The sequence below is a fragment of the Xenopus tropicalis genome, chromosome 7, assembly GCF_000004195.4.
Source record: "Xenopus tropicalis strain Nigerian chromosome 7, UCB_Xtro_10.0, whole genome shotgun sequence".
Classification (NCBI taxonomy): Eukaryota; Metazoa; Chordata; class Amphibia; order Anura; family Pipidae; genus Xenopus; species Xenopus tropicalis.
In genome coordinates, this window is record NC_030683.2 from 129,606,908 (window position 1) to 129,628,759 (window position 21,852).

Below are 21,852 nucleotides of genomic sequence, written 5' to 3' on the forward strand. Positions count from 1 at the left end.
ACTTAGGGGGCTGTTCCTGCTGAATTGTGCTTAGTAGAGGGGAATCCCTATGTGCCATAGTTTTATGGTATCTCTCTGTACAGGCTATGAGCAAACTTAGGGGGCTGTTCCTGCTGAATTGTGCTTAGTACAGGGGAATCCCTATGTGCCATAGTTTTATGGTATCTCTCTGTACAGGCTATGGCAAACTTAGGGGGCTGTTCCTGCTGAATTGTGCTTAGTACAGGGAATCCCTATGTGCCATAGTTTTATGGTATCTCTCTGTACAGGCTATGGCAAACTTAGGGGGCTGTTCCTGCTGAATTGTGCTTAGTACAGGGGAATCCCTATGTGCCATAGTTTTATGGTATCTCTCTGTACAGGCTATGGGCAAACTTAGGGGGCTGTTCCTGCTGAATTGTGCTTAGTACAGGGGAATCACTATGTGCCATAGTTTTAATGAATAATAAACCAATTCTTCCCTATTTAATTGCAACAAGGTTCGCGGAGACCTGAATTTCAGACTGAAGCCCATTCAGCAATACAAACAAATAACCACTAGGTGTCAGTACAACAACATTTTTTCCTGCTTGTTTCTTTCACAGGGTTCCATATCTCCCTCTGCTGCCAGGTTTCGGTACTGCACATATATTTCTATTGCTGCTGGGCAAGTAGATTGATTGACACATGTGGCCCACTGGCCAACATCGGGCAGACTCAGAGACCAGGAGGCAGGGGAGGTTGAAGAAGGTCGCTGGAAGATTTCCCATGTCTCTTTAAAGGGGAAGTTCAACCTCCTTACAGAATTATCACTAGGAAAACCATGAAGTCATTCAGATTCCCAGTTAGATAGAATAAGTGTTCAAATGCCTTACGCTTGGTTGCTAGGGTCAGTGACCACCTTGCCAACCACGTGCTTAAGGTGTTACCAAGGGAACTATTGAATTTTTATGATAAATTTCTGCTTAAAAAAAAATTGTTCCACGAATGTTCTGAAAACTGTTCCAAAAATAGATTTATTTCAATCTTTATATGATGAATATTTATATATCTATATTTCTATTATTGCAATGAAATCTTTAGGCACCAAGTGGGCTGAAAGAACTACAACTCCCTGCATCCTAAAGAGCCGCGTTAATCTCCTGGGGCAGACACCAGAGGCCATTGATTCAGATTGACCCCATTGCTTCACCGCAGTAACCAATGGCAACCGTGGGTGGAAGCAATGAAACAGGTAATACACTGGCGGCAACACGGGCACCTCTCTTCCTAAACCTGCCCCCCACCCCCAGTTACAGACCCTTTATACAACCTACGGCAGTTGAATCATGTGACTGGAGTACAGGGAAGGCTTAGCTTTGCCTTACATCCTGCTGCAGGGACCATTCATCACTTTCCCCTGGGCCTGCAGTTCTGTATCCCACCAGCAGGAGGAGCTGGGCCCATTAACGTCATCACTTTCCCCTGGGCCTGCAGTTCTGTATCCCACCAGCAGGAGGAGCTGGGCCCATTAACGTCATCACTTTCCCCTGGGCCTGCAGTTCTTTATCCCACCAGCAGAAGGAGCTGGGCCCATTAACGTCATCACTTTCCCTGGGCCTGCAGTTTTCTATCCCACCAGCAGGAGGAGCTGGGCCCAATAACGTCATTACTTTCCCCTGGGCCTGCAGTTCTCTATCCCACCAGCAGGAGGAGCTTGGGCCCATTAACTTCATCACTTTCCCCTGGGCCTGCAGTTCTCTATCCCACCAGCAGGAGTCGCAGGGCCCATTTACTGCAAATTCCCTGTTTCCAGCTCTTTTTCTCCGGTAATTTCCCTGGGAAGGGAAGACTGCGGAGATGCCGAGGGGTCGCTGGGCACAAAGTTGGGGGGCCCCCTAGCTGTTATACAGAGGGACCACTCGGGCAATGTCATTGCGACACATGGGGCACTTTTTGGGGCTGGGCAGGGCCTGGTAGCAGGGGTAGCAGGAACAAATGTGGCCGCAGTCGAGGAAGACGCAGGACCTCTCTTTGCCGAGGCAAATGGCGCAGGGGTTTCGTACTTCCTCCTCGTTGTGCTGTTCCTGCTGGACTCTCTGCCGGGCCCTCGACTCCTCGAACTCTCTCTGCAGGTTCTGGAGCTGGTGCTTCTCCTTGCGATGGCGGTACTGGCGCCGGAGGATGAAGAAGAGGGTGACGCAGGTGGCGGCGCCGAACACGATGCTGAGGATCCGCCACCAGGCGCATCTGCCCCCTCCTGCCTCTCCAGGAGCCCCGGGAAGTCGGGTGCCGCTCAGGTAGTAACACAACCGGCCTTGGGCGCTGCAGCTTGATGGTCTTGTTGTCCAGAACCAACTCCCCGATGCCCGTAATGGCCGCCCCGAGCTTCAGCATCTCCTCCGGTCTCCTGCACCCTTTGGGCCGCTCCCCGGTCATGTAATGGCCCAGTATGTTGGGGAAGGACTGGACTGCGGGGTATAGAACTTCTCATAGACGGTCTCCAGGCCCAGATCCACGGCTTCCAAGGGCCGGACCACCCGCACCGACACCCCGGCCGCCCCCATGACTCCTCCGGGGCCAGGTCGAAGGGGACGGTGTTGCTTCTCTGGTGGATGATTTTCTCGTGGTCGTTCCTGTGTGAGAATAATAAGCTGATTAAATGCCCGATCTGCCTTCATGCTTTCCCTGTTGCCGGGGTCACTCACCCTAACAACCAGAGAAGCTTTGACATCCTCAGCTGAGCAGAGGCAAATATAAAGACTAACTGCAACTGTGTCGCTTTAGCTTCCTTACCCTCCCACCCGCAATGATTCACTGTGTGCTAGCAAGGGTACGGGGAGTTGTACAGGGAGTGGAGGGAAGGGTACGGGGAGTTGTACAGGGAGTGGAGGGAAGGATACGGGGAGTTGTACAGGGAGTGGAGGGAAGGATACAGGGAGTTGTACAGGGAGTGGAGGGAAGGATACGGGGAGTTGTACAGGGAGTGGAGGGAAGGGTACAGGGAGTTGTACAGGGAGTGGAGGGAAGGATACGGGGAGTTGTACAGGGAGTGGAGGGAAGGATTACAGGGAGTTGTACAGGGAGTGAAGGGAAAGGATACAGGAGTTGTACAGGGAGTGGAGGGAAGGGTACAGGGAGTTGTACAGGGAGTGGAGGGAAGGATAGGGGAGTTGTACAGGGAGTGGAGGGAAGGATACGGGGAGTTGTACAGGGAGTGGAGGGAAGGATACGGGGAGTTGTACAGGGAGTGGAGGGAAGGATACGGGGAGTTGTACAGGGAGTGGAGGGAAGGATACGGGGAGTTGTACAGTGAGTGGAGGGAAGGATACGGGGAGTTGTACAGGGAGTGGAGGAAGGATACAGGGAGTTGTACAGGGAGTGGAGGGAAGGATACGGGGAGTTGTACAGGGAGTGGAGGGAAGGATACGGGGAGTTGTACAGGGAGTGGATGGAAGGATACAGGGAGTTGTACAGGGAGTGGAGGGAAGGATACAGGGAGTTGTACAGGGAGTGGAGGGAAGGATACAGGGAGTTGTACAGGGAGTGGAGGGAAGGATACGGGGAGTTTTACAGGGAGTTGTACAGGGAGTGGAGGGAAGGATACAGGGAGTTGTACAGGGAGTGGAGGGAAGGAACGGGGAGTTGTACAGGGAGTTGTACAGGAGTGGAGGGAAGGATACAGGGATTGTACAGGGAGTGGAGGAGGATACGGGGAGTTGTACAGGGAGTGGAGGGAAGGATACAGGGAGTTGTACAGGGAGTGGAGGGAAGGATACAGGGAGTTGTACAGGGAGTGGATGGAAGGATACGGGGAGTTGTACAGGGAGTGGATGGAAGGATACAGGGAGTTGTACAGGGAGTGGAGGGAAGGATACAGGGAGTTGTACAGGGAGTGGAGGGAAGGATACGGGGAGTTGTACAGGGAGTGGAGGGAAGGATACGGGGAGTTGTACAGGGAGTGGAGGGAAGGATACGGGAGTTGTACAGGGAGTGGAGGGAAGGATACGGGGAGTTGTACGAGGGATAGGAAGGATACAGGGAGTTGTACAGGGAGTGGAGGGAAGGATACGGGGAGTTGTACAGGGAGTGGAGGGAAGGATACGGGGAGTTGTACAGGGAGTGGAGGAAGGATACGGGAGTTGTACAGGGAGTGGAGGGAAGGATACGGGGAGTTGTACAGGGAGTGGAGGGAAGGATACGGGGAGTTGTACAGGGAGTGGAGGGAAGGATACAGGGAGTTGTACAGGGAGTTGTACAGGGAGTGGAGGGAAGGATACGGGGAGTTGTACAGGGAGTGGAGGGAAGGATACGGGGAGTTGTACAGGGAGTGGAGGGAAGGATACGGGGAGTTGTACAGGGAGTGGAGGGAAGGATACAGGGAGTTGTACAGGGAGTGGAGGGAAGGATACGGGGAGTTGTACAGGGAGTGGAGGGAAGGATACGGGGAGTTGTACAGGGAGTGGAGGGAAGGATACAGGGAGTTGTACAGGGAGTTGGAGGGAAGGATACAGGGAGTGTACAGGGAGTGGAGGAAGGATACGGGGAGTTGTACAGGGAGTGGAGGAAGGATACGGGGAGTTGTACAGGGAGTGGAGGGAAGGATACGGGGAGTTGTACAGGGAGTGGAGGGAAGGATACGGGGAGTTGTACAGGAGTGGAGGAAGGATACGGGGAGTTGTACAGGAGTGGAGGGAAGGATACAGGGAGTTGTACAGGGAGTGGATGGAAGGATACGGGGAGTGTACAGGGAGTGGATGGAAGGATACAGGAGTTGTACAGGGAGTGGAGGAAGGATAGGGAGTTGTACGGAGTGGAGGGAAGGATACGGGGGTTGTACAGGGAGTGGAGGGAAGGATACGGGGAGTTGTACAGGGAGTGGAGGGAAGGATACGGGGAGTTGTACAGGGAGTGGAGGGAAGGATACGGGGAGTTGTACAGTGAGTGGAGGGAAGGATACGGGAGTTGTACAGGGAGTGGAGGGAAGGATACAGGGAGTTGTACAGGGAGTGGAGGGAAGGATACGGGGAGTTGTACAGGGAGTGGAGGGAAGGATACGGGGAGTTGTACAGGGAGTGGATGGAAGGATACAGGGAGTTGTACAGGGAGTGGAGGAAGGATACGGGAGTTGTACAGGGAGTGGAGGAAGGATACAGGGAGTTGTACAGGGAGTGGAGGGAAGGATACGGGGAGTTTTACAGGGAGTTGTACAGGGAGTGGAGGGAAGGATACAGGGAGTTGTACAGGGAGTGGAGGGAAGGATACGGGGGTATGTACGGGAGTTGTACAGGGAGTGGATGGGGAAGGATACAGTTGTACAGGGAGTGGAGGGAAGGATACAGGGAGTTGTACAGGGAGTGGAGGGAAGGATACAGGGAGTTGTACAGGGAGTGGAGGGAAGGATACAGGGAGTTGTACAGGGAGTGGAGGAAGGATACAGGAGTTGTACAGGGAGTGGATGGAAGGATTACAGGGAGTTGTACAGGGAGTGGAGGGAAGGATACAGGGAGTTTGTACAGGGAGTGGAGGGAAGGATACAGGGAGTGTACAGGGAGTGGAGGAAGGATACGGGGAGTTGTACAGGGAGTGGAGGAAGGATACGGGGAGTTGTACAGGGAGTGGAGGGAAGGATACGGGGAGTGTACAGGGAGTGGAGGGAAGGATACGGGGAGTGTACAGGGAGTGGAGGGAAGGATACGGGGAGTTGTACAGGGAGTGGAGGGAAGGATACGGGGAGTTGTACAGGGAGTGGAGGGAAGGATACGGGGAGTTGTACAGGGAGTGGAGGGAAGGATACAGGGAGTTGTACAGGGAGTGGAGGGAAGGATACGGGGAGTTGTACAGGGAGTGGAGGGAAGGATACGGGAGTTGTACAGGGATGGAGGAAGGATACGGGGAGTTGTACAGGAGTGGAGGAAGGGATTACAGGGAGTTGTACAGGGAGTTGTACAGGGAGTGGAGGGAAGGATACGAGGGAGTTGTACAGGAGTGGAGGGAAGGATACGGGGAGTTGTACAGGGAGTGGAGGGAAGGATACGGGGAGTTGTACAGGGAGTGGAGGGAAGGATACAGGGAGTTGTACAGGGAGTGGAGGGAAGGATACGGGGAGTTGTACAGGGAGTGGAGGGAAGGATACGGGGAGTTGTACAGGGAGTGGAGGGAAGGATACAGGGAGTTGTACAGGGAGTGGAGGGAAGGATACAGGGAGTTGTACAGGGAGTGGAGGGAAGGATACGGGGGGTACAGGGAGGGAGGAAGGAATACGGGAGTTGTACAGGGAGTGGAGGGAAGGATACGGGGAGTTGTACAGGGAGTGGAGGGGAAGGATACGGGGAGTTGTACAGGGAGTGGAGGGAAGGATACGGGGAGTTGTACAGGGGAGTGGAGGAAGGATACAGGGAGTTTGTACAGGGAGTGGATGGAAGGATACGGGGAGTTGTACAGGGAGTGGATGGAAGGATACAGGGAGTTGTACAGGAGTGGAGGGAAGGATACAGGGAGTTGTACAGGGAGTGGAGGGAAGGATACGGGGAGGTTGTACAGGAGTGGAGGAAGATACGGGGAGTTGTACAGGGAGTGGATGAAGGATACAGGGAGTTGTACAGGGAGTGGAGGGAAGGATACAGGGAGTTGTACAGGGAGTGGATGAAGGATACAGGGAGTTGTACAGGGAGTGGAGGGAAGGATACAGGGAGTTGTACAGGGAGTGGAGGGAAGGATACGGGGAGTTGTACAGGGAGTGGATGGAAGGATACAGGGAGTTGTACAGGGAGTGGAGGGAAGGATACAGGGAGTTGTACAGGGAGTGGAGGGAAGGATACGGGGAGTTGTACAGGGAGTGGAGGGAAGGATACGGGGAGTTGTACAGGGAGTGGAGGGAAGGATACAGGGAGTTGTACAGGGAGTGCAGGGAAGGATACGGGGAGTTGTACAGGGAGTGGAGGGAAGGATACGGGGAGTTGTAGTTACCAGAGGTGGGTGGTTCTGTTCCACACCATCTTGTGCTCTTTCAAGTGACAGTCTCTGGATCACCCCCTGCAGTTCTCCACATACTGACTGCCTCAGAACTCCTTCACTGAAGTCACAGCCCCTGCGGCACAGAATGTAAGGGGTTAATTACAGGAGCTAAGGATTCTGGGAGTTGTAGGACGGACTCCCTCCTTTCAATGACCTTGAGGTCTCACTGAGCAGGGCCTCCAGCTGTTTAGGACTACAAATCCCAAGATCCCCTGGGGCTCCCAGCCTGACTTTCCCCCAGGGTGCCCCCCCATTACCCAGCGCCCCGGCCTGTACCACCTTCTATAACGGCGTAGGGGACACACTTCCCGGGAAGGTCCGACAGAACCGCCTGCAGGTCGTCAGTCAGGGAGAACCTCTTGGCTTCCTGCAACGGAAACAGAAACTGATTGGGCGGCACCGACAACCACATCTAAAGGCCACTTAACATTCCAAATGGCAGCTGGGGGGGCCAGTGGCGGAAGTGGGCGTGTCTCTAACCTTCAGCGCCTGGACAGAGCGGTACTTATGGCGGTAGATGGAGTAGAAAAGCGCGGTGATGGCGGAAACTGGCGCCGAGCAGGATGACCTGTCCGACCGACGGGCGCCCCCCAGTCTCCATGTCTGTGGGGAGAGGAAACAAAGCGGAATCAGTCTGTGTATATTCACTGCTGCTTCTGACTCCCCACACAATGTAGCAGCTGATTAATAGAGCAACTCCTGCTACATTGCTTCATGAGTCAGAACCAGGGAGAATGGACAGTGAGAAGGCAAAAATAGATTTAGGGTGGAGTTCCCCTTTAATGCCAATGACTCCTCCCCCCCCACATCCCGGGAAGGACCCGGTTTTATACACAAATCTCACTCCCACACACAGTTCAGCGTCGAACCGTTCGCCATAATAATTAAATCATACGCACCGCACAGCGACCCCCCCGCCGACCCCTCCCAACCTGTGGAACACCGGCTTCCCTTACCCAGGAGCCAACTCGGCACTAGATCAAAAAAAAGCACCAACTTCCGGGTCCCTGCAGCGCGCAGGCGCATTCAGCACGGATGGCATAGGGCCTAGTACGTAACGGGGCGGAGCAGCGAGACGCTGCGGCCATCTTACTTTCTGGCAGAATTCACACTCTTCTTTCTAATGTACCAGAAATAGACTTCGCCCCTGCCTTTTTCCTCAGAGGAACCTGCGCATTATTTTGCAGCTCTGGGTGGGATGTCCCCTCCGCCTCTGGGGTCACTGCAGCCGAGTATTAATAGCTTTGTCACTTTGTCACTTTGTCCCCTCCAGTCACTTGCAGTCCCTATTTCCACCACTTATCCTGGGAAGCAGACTTTTCTATAGGCAGTAACGGAACAGCGCCACAGCCATGGTTTGAAATGAAATTGAATGAATTTCGGCCCAAACAGCAAGAAGATAACACTTTCCCTTTATATGGGGGCAATCCTCCCCAGCTCCTGCCCAACAATGCAAACTTTCATTCAGATAAAGGGGGAAACAAAAACTCAGGGATAATAAAGGGTTGTACAAAGAGCTTGCAGTTTTGGCTCAGCCCTGTGTATTAGAGGGAAGTTGACATAATACATAGTGAACTACAACTCCCAGTATCTCCTACCAGCATGGGGCATACACATTCCTTTGTACATTTAGCCTAACCAAGCTTGCAGCCAATCAGAGAATCCAAATGTTTACAGATCTAAACCATCTGCAGCCAATCAGATCAAGGAAACATGTAAAGGGTTAAACCAACCTGTAGCCAATCCAGGAACTCCACTGTGGCTCCTTATATAGATACCATAGCCTGTACAGAGAGATACCATAAAACTATGGCACATAGGGATTCCCCTGTACTAAGCACAATTCAGCAGGAACAGCCCCCTAAGTTTGCGCATAGCCTGTACAGAGAGATACCATAAAACTATGGCACATAGGGATTCCCCTGTACTAAGCACAATTCAGCAGGAACAGCCCCCTAAGTTTGCTCATAGCCTGTACAGAGAGATACCATAAAACTATGGCACATAGGATTCCCCTGTACTAAGCACAATTCAGCAGGAAACAGCCCCCTAAGTTGCGCATAGCCTGTTACAGAGAGATACCATAAAAACTATGGCACATAGGGATTCCCCTGTACTAAGCACAATTCAGCAGGAACAGCCCCCTAAGTTTGCTCATAGCCTGTACAGAGAGATACCATAAAACTATGGCACATAGGGATTCCCCTGTACTAAGCACAATTCAGCAGGAACAGCCCCCTTAAGTTTGTCATAGCCTGTACAGAGAGATACCATAAAACTATGGCACATAGGGATTCCCCTGTACTAAGCACAATTCAGCAGGAAACAGCCCCCATAAGTTTGCGCATAGCCTGTTACAGAGAGATACCATAAAACTATGGCACATAGGGATTCCCCTGTACTAAGCACAATTCAGCAGGAACAGCCCCCTAAGTTTGCTCATAGCCTGTACAGAGAGATACCATAAAACTATGGCACATAGGGATTCCCCTGTACTAAGCACAATTCAGCAGGAACAGCCCCATAAGTTTGCGCATAGCCTGTACAGAGAGAATACCATAAAACTATGGCACATAGGGATCCCCTGTACTAAGCACAATTCAGCAGGAACAGCCCCCTAAGGTTTGCTCATAGCCTGTACAGAGAGATACCATAAAACTATGGCACATAGGGATTCCCCTGTACTAAGCACAATTCAGCAGGAACAGCCCCCTAAGTTTGCTCATAGCCTGTACAGAGAGATACCATAAAACTATGGCACATAGGGATTCCCCTGTACTAAGCACAATTCAGCAGGAACAGCCCTAAGCTGAACACCCCAGCAGGTTGGGGGTCACAGGCAGAGAAGTTTCCTGGCCCAGCGCTCACAGTACGTGGGAATAGGCGCCAGAGTAATAAATAAGAGGGATATGTGCGCATCACTTCTGCTGCTGGAACAGTTTCCATGGCAACTTTCTGAAGTTATTGACGTGACTTCAAATTTAAGAAGTTTGGTTACCATAGAAACAGAGCGCAGCTGATAAATATAGAAACTTCCCGGCACCTGCGTGTCAGGCAAAGTCAATTTGCGTTCGGTACCGGTTCTGCTGAATTATGGATCAGCCCAGAGAGACCCGTCCATTGGCCATTGAGGGATAATGACAACACAAAGCCGCTAGGGGGGTAAAGGGGTGCAGTGAATAACCCATAGGGTTTCTGTTATTACCCCGCTCACTAGGGGGCGCTGCTGCATGGAGGGGGCCCCAATAGAAATGTCCCAGTGACAGTTTATAACAACGCATTAGCGCCCCCTAGTGAGGGCAAAAAGCCCAAGAGTCCTTATCTGCCCTTGGGAATCCATATATATCGTCCCTTAGTAACGTAGCAGCTACGCAAACAGCGACCAACTGCAGGGAGATTCCCCTTCTGTAACATATAAAGGTGACTTTCCCAACGGCGTTACCTTATCGCTGCCCAGCATACAGGGAGTGGCCAACCAGGTGATTAGGCAGAAAACCTTCATCCTGCAACGTGATTGGCTATCAGCCGTATGACCAGAAGCGACATCTCACAAACTTGTGAGTTGTGATGTCATCGTTAAACCAGAAGGTACGTCATCCAAAGGCAGGCGGAGGGGTGGGAGAGGCAATCAGACCCGCATTTACTGCAGGACCCTGCCGGAGGGCCGCTGTTACAGGATCCAGCATTTGGTGCAGTGTTGCTATGTGGGTGCAGTGTTGCTATGTGGGTGCTGCCCTGTGGCTTGGTCTGAGCAAGTGCTGAAAGGAAGGACTAGAGCCCCCTATAGCCGGGGCCCATTCCTCTCTTCGCCCTGTCTCTGCCCAGCACAGACCCGGTAAGTGCTATTATAGCGCAGTTTGCGCCGAGTCCCTTAGTGAATAAGCGCCCAGTACATACGGACACGCCCACACGGAGCGGAGATACAATAAGTTTTGCACTGTCCCAATGGGGTAATTAGATAATCCCATAAACCCTCCCACTGGGGAGACAAGATTCTCCGAGCCCCCCAAGGGTCCCGACCCACCCAGAGCCCGGTGTCAGGGGGTGTAATTATCCCGGGGGGCGGCAGGGGGAGCACTGATCCCTCCCATTCTACCCAGCGGCTGTCACTGGGGCTGTAACACGGCACTTTCTCCGGCTTCACCGGGAGCAGCGAGCAGATCCCGACACCCAACTGCGCGGTTACTGGGGGGCTTAGCGATAGCGGCACCGGGATGTACTGACAGCTGGCACCTTAGTGAGAGATAGAGGCTGCTTATACCTGGCACCCAGGCTGCACATTCACTGAGAGCTGCGGCACCCTACTGAACTAATAGCCGGCACCCTACTGAACTAATAGCCGGCACCCCTACTGGACTAATAGCCGGCACCCCTACTGGACTAATAGCCGGCACCCTACTGGACTAATAGCCGGCACCCCTACTGGACTAATAGCCGGCACCCCTACTGGACTAATAGCCGGCACCCTACTGGACTAATAGCCGGCACCCCTACTGGACTAATAGCCGGCACCCCTACTGGACTAATAGCCGGCACCCCTACTGGACTAATAGCCGGCACCCTACTGAACTAATAACCGGCACCCCTACTGGACTAATAGCCGGCACCCCTTACTGGACTAATAGCCGGCACCCCTACTGACTAATAGCCGGCACCCTTACTGGACTAATAGCCGGCACCCTACTGAACTAATAGCCGGCACCCTTACTGGACTAATAGCGGCACCCCTACTGGACTAATAGCCGGCACCCCTACTGGACTAATAGCCGGCACCCCTACTGAACTAATAGCCGGCACCCTTACTGGACTAATAGCCGGCACCCCACTGGACTAATAGCCGGCACCCCTACTGGACTAATAGCCGGCACCCCTACTGGACTAATAGCCGGCACCCCTACTGGATAATAGCCGGCACCCCTACTGGACTAATAGCCGGCACCCCTACTGGACTAATAGCCGGCACCCCTACTGGACTAATAGCCGCACCCCTACTGGACTAATAGCCGGACCCCTACTGGACTAATAGCGGCACCCCTACTGAACTAATAGCCGGCACCCCTACTGGACTAATAGCCGGCACCCCTACTGGACTAATAGCCGGCACCCCTACTGGACTAATAGCCGGCACCCTACTGACTAATAGCGGCACCCCTACTGAACTAATAGCCGGCACCCCTACTGGACTAATAGCCGGCACCCTACTGGACTATAGCCGGACCCTACTGGACTAATAGCCGGCACCCCTACTGGGACTAATAGCCGGCACCGCCTACTGGACTAATAGCCGGCACCCCTACTGGACTAATAGCCGGCACCCTTACTGGACTAATAGCCGGCACCCTACTGGACTAATAGCCGGCACCCCTACTGGACTAATAGCCGGCACCCCTACTGAACTAATAGCCGGCACCCCTACTGAACTAATAGCCGGCACCCTTACTGGACTAATAGCCGGCACCCCTACTGGACTAATAGCCGGCACCCCTACTGAACTAATAGCCGGCACCCCTACTGGACTAATAGCCGGCACCCCTACTGGACTAATAGCCGGCACCCCTACTGGACTAATAGCCGGCACCACTACTGAACTAATAGCCGGCACCCCTACTGAACTAATAGCCGGCACCCTTACTGGACTCATAGCCGGCCACCCCTATTGGACACATAGCCGGCACCCTTACTGGACACATAGCCGGCACCCCTACTGGACTAATAGCCGGCACCCCGCCTGGCACTGCGAGTAGGCACCCCGCCTGGCACTGAGAGTAGGCACCCCGCCTGGCACTGAGAGTAGGCACCCCGCCTGGCACTGAGAGTAGGCACCATGCTGCCATGGAGGAGGAAAGGAAAGTTTGTGTTGGCACAAAAAGAGCAGAACGGCAAAGCATTAAGTTACCCCAGCCTTCTGCCCTCCTTCCTGCGGTCCTGCCCCGATCTCCTGCCCAATATCTCCGGGCAGTGCCTGGGCACTATGTTCGGGAGGAAGCGGCGGACCGTGGAGCTGACCAGAGAGGAGCCCAGTGACAAGGGGAGGTACCTGGGCAGCGCCGTGACCCTGCGGGCAAGAGGGAGAGGGCTGCACCGCGGAGCAGTAGGGCAGATTGGAGGCGGAGTGAGGGGTGGAAGCCGGGCCCCCAGGGTGAGGTTGTTGGTGAGCAGTGAGGGCATCAGCGGACTCCCGTGGAAGGGCAAACCTGCCACACCTACCTTACTGCACCGAATACCCACTGCGGCACAGGACACGCCCACCCCGGGCTCCTCAGCTGGTCTACAGGACCGAAGTCCGACCACAAAGGCAGATTTGTGCTCCGGTGCCACACGGTGCTGCTGTCCCGGCAAGAGGAAGCGGCGCCCTGCCTGCGACTTGCCAGATCTCACGGGGCCGCCTTTTTGCGACTTCAAGCGACTAAAGAGACAGAACGACTTCAGGAGGGGCCACAGGAGAGGCTGGCAGTGTGTGGTGCCTTGGTGGCCCCTGAGGAGACGGTACTCAATGCCCGGTGCTATTATCATCCCCGAGGAGGTGAGGGCAGCGTGGGGCACTGGGGCTTAAGCTCCTCCTGGAGGAAGGGAGGACGGGGAGGGAAGAAACAAAAGAAACCCAACGTGTGATCTGCGCGGGGAACACTGAGGGACCATGTTGGACTTGGCTCAGAGCTGAGGAGGCTTGAGTATCCAGGAGAGCCCTGACCAGAGTCTCAACTGGACCTAACAGCCCCCCAGTCTGTTGACCTGGAAATGTCCCATAAGAACTATCTGCTGACCCGCCAACCGTTTGGGGCACCCAGGAGTCCGCCCCTTCCATGGAGATCTCACCGTTCCATGGGAAGATCCCACCTTTAAATGGGAGTACCACCCTTCCATAGGGAGATCCCACCCTTCCATGGAAGAGTCCACGCCTTCCATAGGGAGAACCCACCCTTCCATGGAGAGTCCACCCTTCATGGGGAGATCCCACCCTTCCATGGGAAGATCCCACCCCTTTAATTGGAGAGTCCACCCTTCCATAGGGAGATCCACCCTTCCATGAGAGTCCACCCTTCCATGGGGAGATCCCACCCTTCCATGGGGAGAGTCCACCCTTTCCATGGGGAGATCCCACCTTTCCATGGAAAGATCCCACCCTTTATTGGAGAGTCCACCCTTTCCATAGGGAGATCCCACCCTTCCATGGAGAGTCCACCCTTCCAGGGAGATTCCCACCCTTCCATGGTGAGATCCCACCCTTCCATGGGGAGGTCCACCTGGTCTCCCAGTCCTTCCAAGGGTGCCCATTAAATCCAGCCAATTTAGTTGCCCTGCCAGTATGTTGAGGTACCCCCACACCTTATGGACATGCCTAATCCGTACAAGGACCTTGCACCAGGGGGCACCAAGGGCTCCATATATTCTTATGAGACTACCTGCTACAAGAAACATCTGGTGGGTACCCACCTTTCAAGACAAAGCCCAGCATGAGGATTATCTTTTGACAGCCAATCAGGATATGGTAGCCATCCCAACCTTCCAAGGGCAGTCAACCTCACATTACTATATGATCTATGTGAACTAAATTTGCTGAGGCCCTGCGGGCTTCCCACCGACTACCTACCTTGCTCAATGGGGGGCACCAGAGGGGGTTCACCCACTTTCCATGGATAATTCGCATCCCACCTGAATTTTCTCTTGATTTTCTGGTAGGGGGGACCTGTTGCTAAAAATTTGATTGACAGTTCTTCTGCCAGGCCGCGTGTCCCATTGCCCATTTAGTTGTCTCCCGTGGCACGGCTTGATGCCGCTCCACTGTTGCCAACATTTTACTGAACAAAGCCATTGTTTACAAAAAGTTTTCATTATTTAATAAATGACTCTCAAGAAACCTGCGTTGTTTCATAAGGAGAATTCCTTAAAGGGACCAGATACATTTAAAAAATTATTTATCTATCTTACCAGATGTGCCAGTTATTTCTCTCCTGCACTTGGACCCCATCTGTAGGTGGGTGGGATATGATTCAACTTTAGCTGTTGGACCCCCAAGTCTCTGATGCTGAGTGGGGGGGGTGGGGAGGCAATACAGAACATTCTACAGAGGGACCCCACAACGTGTTTGTGGGCCATGAAGGGGCGGTGGTTTGGGTGGGGTTTTGGCAATTGGTTGTGGCATTTATATGGGCTATATCTGGGCGCCCCCTTTGATTTCTAACTTACTAACCTGGTTACTATTGGCGGGGGATTTCCTGATGGGCCCCTGTGTGCCTTCAAGGATTCTGGGTAGAGGCCCGACAATAGTCACAATAATTCAGAGCACAAAGTGATCTCTTTCCATGACTTTTTTAGTAAACAGACATACCTCTTTCCATGCCGAAAGCATGCTGGGAGGTTGTTAGTTAATAATGCATAAATGAGGATGTAATTTTTTAAAAAAAAAAAAATCACTGTTTCCATCTTCAAAACGGGGGACAAATAAAATGTTGCAGCCTTGTGCCTTTTATGGGCGCACAGAACCCCTCAGTGACTGCTAATCATCCTTATCATTTACAGTAGGGGTACATTATCCCTATAAACGATGAGTGATACATCAGAGTTCCCGTATAATCAGGCCTGCAGCCTTGTGCCCTTTATATTGGGGGGCACAGAAACCCCTCAGGACTGCAATATCCTTATTCATTTACAGTAGGGGGGTACATTAATCCCTTTAATACATGAGTGATATCAGAGTTTTCCTGTTATAACTCAGCCTGCAGCCTTGTTGCCTTTATATGGGCACAGAACCCCTCAGTGACTGCTAATATCCTTATCATTTACATAGGGGGTACATTAATCCCTTTATAATACAGAGTTGATACTCAGAGTTCCTTGTATAACTCAGCCTGCAGCTTGTGCCCTTTTATATTGGGGGGGCACAGAACCCCTCGTGACTGCTAATATCCTTATCATTTACAGTAGTAGGGGTACATTATCACCTTATTTATTACATGAGCGTACTCAGGAAGTTCCCTGTATAACTCAGCCTGCAGGCCTTGTGCTTATATGGGCCACAGAACCCCCTTCAGTGACTGCTAATATCCTTATCATTTACAGTAGGGGTACATTATCCCTTATAATACATGAGTGATTACTCAGAGTTCCCTGTATAAAACTCAGCCTTGCAGCTTTGTGCCTTTATATGGGGGCACAGAACCCCTCAGTGACTGGCTAATATCCTTTCATCATTACAGCAGGGGCTTACATTATCCTTCTTAAATACAGAAACATAGCATAGGATATATAAGTTGTATATGCATCCAAACGCTTTTGGATTCCCCCCCCCAGCCCCAAACCTTCCTGTTTCATAATCAGAGCTCCTGACATGAGAGATAACAGGGGCAATTATAATTCTAGGGCTGGGTAAGAAAATGCTTCAAAGGGAGCTCCTGTTCTTGTTCTTTCATGGGCGCTAGTGTTGAAATGTGCCACTTATTATTACTTATATATGCACAGAGGTAAATTGATCCTTTAATCTGCCTGTCAGTGACTTGGCGGAATAAAGAAAACACCCACACCCCCTACCCATATTATAAATACAAATATACAAGAAGGAATGCTCTGGCACACAATAAGAACTGTACCCCCTATACTGTACTGTCTTAGGGAAAACACTATGGCCCCCTACCCATATGTATAAATAACAAAATATACAGGAGAAGGAATGTTCTGGGCACACAATAAGCTGTACCCCATACTGTACTGTCTAAGGGAAACACTATGGCACTCCTACCCATATGTATAAATACAAATATACAGGAGAAGGAATGGTTCTGGCACACAATAAGCTGTACCCCCCCCCCAATACTGGTACTGTCGTGTAAGGGAAACACTATGCCCTCCTACCCATATGCTATAAATACAAATATACAGAGAAGGAATGTTCTGGGCAACAAATAAGCTGTTACCCCATACTGTACGGTCTAAGGGAAACACTATTGGCACCCCCTACCCATATGGATAAATACAAATATACAGAGAAGGAATGTTCTGGGCACACAATAAGCTGTACCCCATACTGTACTGTCTTAAGGGAAACACTATTGGGCACCCCCTTACCCATATGTATAAATAAAATTACAGAGAAGTAATGTTCTGGGCACACCCAATTAAGCCTGTACCCATACTGTACTGTCTAAGGGAAACCACTATGGCACCCCCTACCATATGTATAAATACAAATATAAACAAGAAGGAATGTTCTGGGCACACAATAAGCTGTACCCCTATACTGTATCATTATACTTGAAATAAACAACACCCGGTATCTCCCTGCCTGGATTCGCTCGTGGGAAGTGACTCAAAGCCCAACTAAAAGGCCGCCTGGATGAGGACAGCCTGTTAATATCTCGCTGTCTCATCCGCGCTCGGGGGCGCTCCCTTCCTGAGATATAAAATGGCTTAATGAAAGGTTACATTCTCCTGCCCCTGGCCTGTTCTTATGTTACTGGCAGATTATTAATCAGGATACTCCCTGCTCACGTGGGGGGTAATTGCTCCCCCTCGGGCATCGTGCGCGAAATAAATCATTTGCCAGAGACTGCGCTTAATGTCCTGAGCTTTTAGACTACAGTATGCCCCTCTGGCTAACTGTATATATATTCTAGTCCTTCCCACTGCTTCTGTTACCTTCCCCTCCCCGTAAGGCTTCCATCAGAGTCTCCTAAAACCCCAACCCACTGCTTGTGTCACAGTCCACTGACCCCTTCACTGTAAGCTTTCCATCAGAGTCTTCTAACCCCACCACTGCTTGAGTGACAGGTCTCACGTGACCCTCACTGTATGGCCTCCATCAGAGTCTTCTAACCCCACCCAACTGCTATTAAGCTGGATTCTGGGCGGGCAGTCAGTGTCGGTACCGATGAGCCATCGATTGCACTCGGGAATCATATTTAGAAACCATTTATCTCTACTCCAGAAACATTTGCATTCTCAGTTTATTCAGCGGCCTCATAGAAAGGCGGGGCTAGAGGAGAATCAGAAAGGCGGGGCTACAGAGTAGGCAGGTATCACTAAGGCGGGGGCTACAGAGAAGGCGGTATCAGAAAGGCGGGGCTACAGAGAAGGAGATGTCTGGCACAGAACCAGTCCCTAAATCATTTACACCACTTGGGGAAAATAAGATAGAAATGAGGCGTAAAAAAAGTGTTAACAATCATTTATATCAGAGAATTCAGTTATTTTGTCCCTGTATTTGTACCGCTCAAATGGGAAACGCTTTATTGGCTGTCACTCCTGTTTCAAGGGGAGATAAACCAAATGTAAACATTTGTCTGATGAAATAGAAAATCATTCTTAAGATACTTCCCAATCACATTCATTCACTGTCATTGTTATCTGTCTGGTTTTCCCTTTTTTTTTTTTCCCCTATCCCTGCACTTGCTGTTCTGACTCCTGATACAACCCCCAATAACCCATTCATTCCTCATTCTCACGGGTTATTAGTTTATGGTTGCTAAACTGTCACTGTGTCTGTCCCTTTCCCTTCCTGCACTGTGGTTGATCCTGATACAACCTCCCCAATACCCATTCATCCTCATTCCTCACTGGTTTATTAGTGATGTGTAAACTGTCAACTTGTGTTCGTGTCCCTTTCCCTCCCTGCACTGTGTTCTGACTCCATGATACAACTCCCCAATATCCATTCATCCCTTCATTCTCACTGGGTTTATAGTTATGTGTTTACTGTCACGTGTCGTCCCTTTCCCTTCTCTTGCACTGCTGTTCTGACTCTGATACAACTCCCCAATATCCATTCATCCCTCATTCTCACTGGGTTTTATATTATGTGTAACTGTCACTGGGTCTGTCCCTTCCCTTCCCCTGCACTGCTGGTTTCTGACTCCTGATACAAAACTCCCCAATATCCATTTCATCCCTCATTCTCACTGGGTTTTATAGTTATTTGTAACATGTCACTGTGTCTGTCCCTTTTTCCCTTCCCTGCACTGCTGTGTTCTGACTCCTGATACAACTCCCCCAATTATCCATTCATCCCTCATTCTCACTGCGGTTTTATAGTTATGTGTAACTGTCACTGTGTCTGTCCCTTTCCCTTTCCCTGCACTGCTGGTTCTGACTCCTGATAACAACTCCCCAATATCCATTGATCCCTATCTCACTGGGTTTATAGTTATTGTAAACTGTCACTGTGTTGTCCCTTTCCCTTCCCTGCACTGCTGGTTCTTGAACTCCTGATAACAACTCCCCAATACCCATCTCATTCCTCATTCTCCACTGGGTTTATAGTTATGCTGTTAACTGTCCACTGTGTCTGTACCCCTTTCCCCTTCCCTCATGGCTCGGTTCCTGACTCTGAATACACACTCCCAATATCCATTCATCCCTCCATTCTCACTGGGTTTATAAGATATATAGATAGTAATAGATATATAATGTTCTGTCCCTTTCCCTTCCTGCACTGCATGGTTCTGACTCCTGATACAAACTCCCCAATATCCATTCATCCCTCATTCTCACTGGTGTTTATAGTATGTGTAACTGTCACTGGCCCTTTCCCTTCCCTGCACTGCTGGTTCTGACCTGATACAACTCCCCCAATATCCATTCATTCCTCTTCTCACTGGGTTTATAGTTATGTGTAACATGTCACTGGTCTGTCCTTTCCCTTCCCGCACTGCTGGTTCTGGATCCTGATACAAACTCCCCAATTACCCATTCATTCCTCATTCTCACAGGATTACTATAGTTATGTTCTACACTATTTTAAGCACCACATTCAGGGTTCTTGAGAACATAAGGAAGACCAAGATTGGCAAATAAACAGATAAAGCAGCGACCTCCCCAGACTAAATGTGTGTGGACTTTCCGCATTGTCAAGTAAGAAAATGAATTCACGCGTGGGCGCAGTTTCCCAGCCCATGATTGGGGCAGTTGCCCTATTGGGCGAGCTGTTAGGGGTGGGGGGGGGTTATGCATTAGGGGCAGTGCGAGGATGGACTAGAGGCTGGGAGCAATAAAATGAAAATTCCATAGGGATCCCTTAAACGATTGTCTGTAGATCACACCTTTGGAAGTTGGCCCTGCAGTATATACTCCGGGGTATTGGGGTCGCGCAGCTGTGACCCCAGGATAACAACGCCATAGACTTCCCAATCGCACACCAGGGGGCCCCCAGAATCTCCCTACAATGAGAACGACAAGGGTAACCACGGATCTTCCAGGAGTTCAAAAAATGTTTTCTTGTACGGTATCGGACCCCTTATTCCGGAACACCCAATTAATCCAGAAAATCTGAATTTAAGGAAGGTCATCTCCCATAGACTCCATTTTAATAACAAATAATTCACTTTTATATAAGTTCACTATATATACAATCTGTAATATAAAAACAGAACAAAAGTACCTGTTACTTGATTCCCAACTAAGATATTAATTACCCCTTATGGGGGCAAGCAACAGCCCTATTGGGTTTATTCATGGTTAAAGATTCCCTTTTCTCTGTAATAATAAACAGTAAACTGTACTTGATCCCCAACTAAAATATTAATTACCCCTTATTGGGCAGAACAGCCCTATTGCGGTTTATTTAATGGTTAAATGATATCCCTATTCCTGTAATAATTAAAACAGTACCTGTACTGATCCCAACTAAGATATTAATATACCCTTATGGGGCAGAACAGCCCTATTGGTTTTATTTAATGGTTAAAGATTCCTTCTTCTCTGTAATAATAAAAAACAGTACCTGTACTGCATCCCAACTAAGATATAATTACCCCTTATTGGGGCAGAAAGCCCTATTGGGTTTATTTAATGGTTAAAATGATTCCCTTTTCTCTGTAATAATAAAACCAGTACCTGTACTTGATCCCAACTAAGATATAATACCCTTGATTGGGGCAGAAACAGCTCTACTTGGGTTTATTTTAATGGGTTAAATGATTCCCTTTTCTCTGTAATAATTAAAACAGTACCTGTACCTTGATCCCCAACTAAGATATTAATATACCCCTTATTGGGCAGAACAACCCTATTGGGTTAATTAATGGTAAATAATTTTTTTTTAGTAGACTTAATTGTAGGAGATCTGAAGTTGGGTAAAGATCTCTATATCAGAAAAACCCAGTGTGAGCATTCTGGATAATGGTGCCATAACCTGTCATTGAGCAATGGCACTTTTACTAGGCAGGTTGGACTGAGGCTGGTACGGGGCCCCCCGCCATAGTAAAAAACCCACCGGACAGGCATGCTTTTCCTCCAGTGACTGAAGCCGGCACAGATCAGTGCTTGTTGATGTGGCCGGCGAGGAGGCGGAGCTGTTACAATTTTCGCATTGGAACATGGCAGTTTCACACTTCCAGGGTATCCCGAGGGCTTCACCTCCCAATGGTGCTGGTGAAACCCCAAGCCGAAAACTGCACAAACGGCCTTCAATAGGACTTACACCCTTTGTTGGGCAACGGCACGTACTGATACAAACGCGTTGTAAAATGCCGGGCGATTAAGCTGCCAAGAAATGGGGATCAAGATAGGATCTGTTCCACTGTGACAGAATGCTCTGTTATACAGATAGCTAGAATCTCAGCCATTAAACAGGGCAGACTGCTTGTTACAATGGGGCGGGCGGGGATCAGAATAGGATCTGTTGCCACTGTGACAGAATGCTCTGATTATACAGATAAGCTAGAATCTCAGCCATAAAGCAGGGCAGGGACTGCTGCTTACAATGGGGGGGGGATCCAGATAGGATCTGTGCCACTTGACAGAATGCTCTGTTATACAAGATAGCTAGAATCCTCAGCCATAAAGCAGGGCAGGACTGCTGCTACAATGGGATCAGATTGGGTCACTGTGACCACTGTGACGAATCTCTGTTATACAGATAGCTAGAATCTCAGCCATAAATCTCTC

At 50.5% G+C, this 21,852-nt stretch overlaps 2 protein-coding genes across 2 annotated transcripts; one reads left to right on the forward strand and one right to left on the reverse strand.

Annotated features, from left to right (window-relative positions):
- Positions 1 to 764: 764 nt before the first annotated feature.
- Positions 765 to 8,061, reverse strand: mul1 (mitochondrial E3 ubiquitin protein ligase 1). Its single transcript, XM_031906095.1, is given in 10 exon segments — positions 765 to 2,207; positions 2,210 to 2,283; positions 2,286 to 2,439; positions 2,442 to 2,519; positions 2,522 to 2,594; positions 6,928 to 7,048; positions 7,255 to 7,342; positions 7,456 to 7,521; positions 7,523 to 7,578; positions 7,875 to 8,061. Coding segments are annotated over 10 exon segments (1,188 nt in total). The 5' UTR covers positions 8,002 to 8,061; the 3' UTR covers positions 765 to 1,856.
- Positions 8,062 to 12,799: 4,738 nt separating this feature from the next.
- On the forward strand, positions 12,800 to 13,528 carry LOC116412399 (protein FAM43B-like). Its single transcript, XM_031906585.1, has one exon. The coding sequence runs from the start codon at positions 12,800 to 12,802 to the stop codon at positions 13,526 to 13,528; it is 729 nt and encodes a 242-aa protein (XP_031762445.1).
- The last annotated feature ends 8,324 nt before the right edge of the window (positions 13,529 to 21,852 follow it).

Bases quoted from the DNA above. Each gene is read 5' to 3' on its own strand.
- LOC116412399 (XM_031906585.1), top strand. From the start codon at position 12,800: ATGCTGCCATGGAGGAGGAAAGGAAAGTTTGTGTTGGCACAAAAAGAG.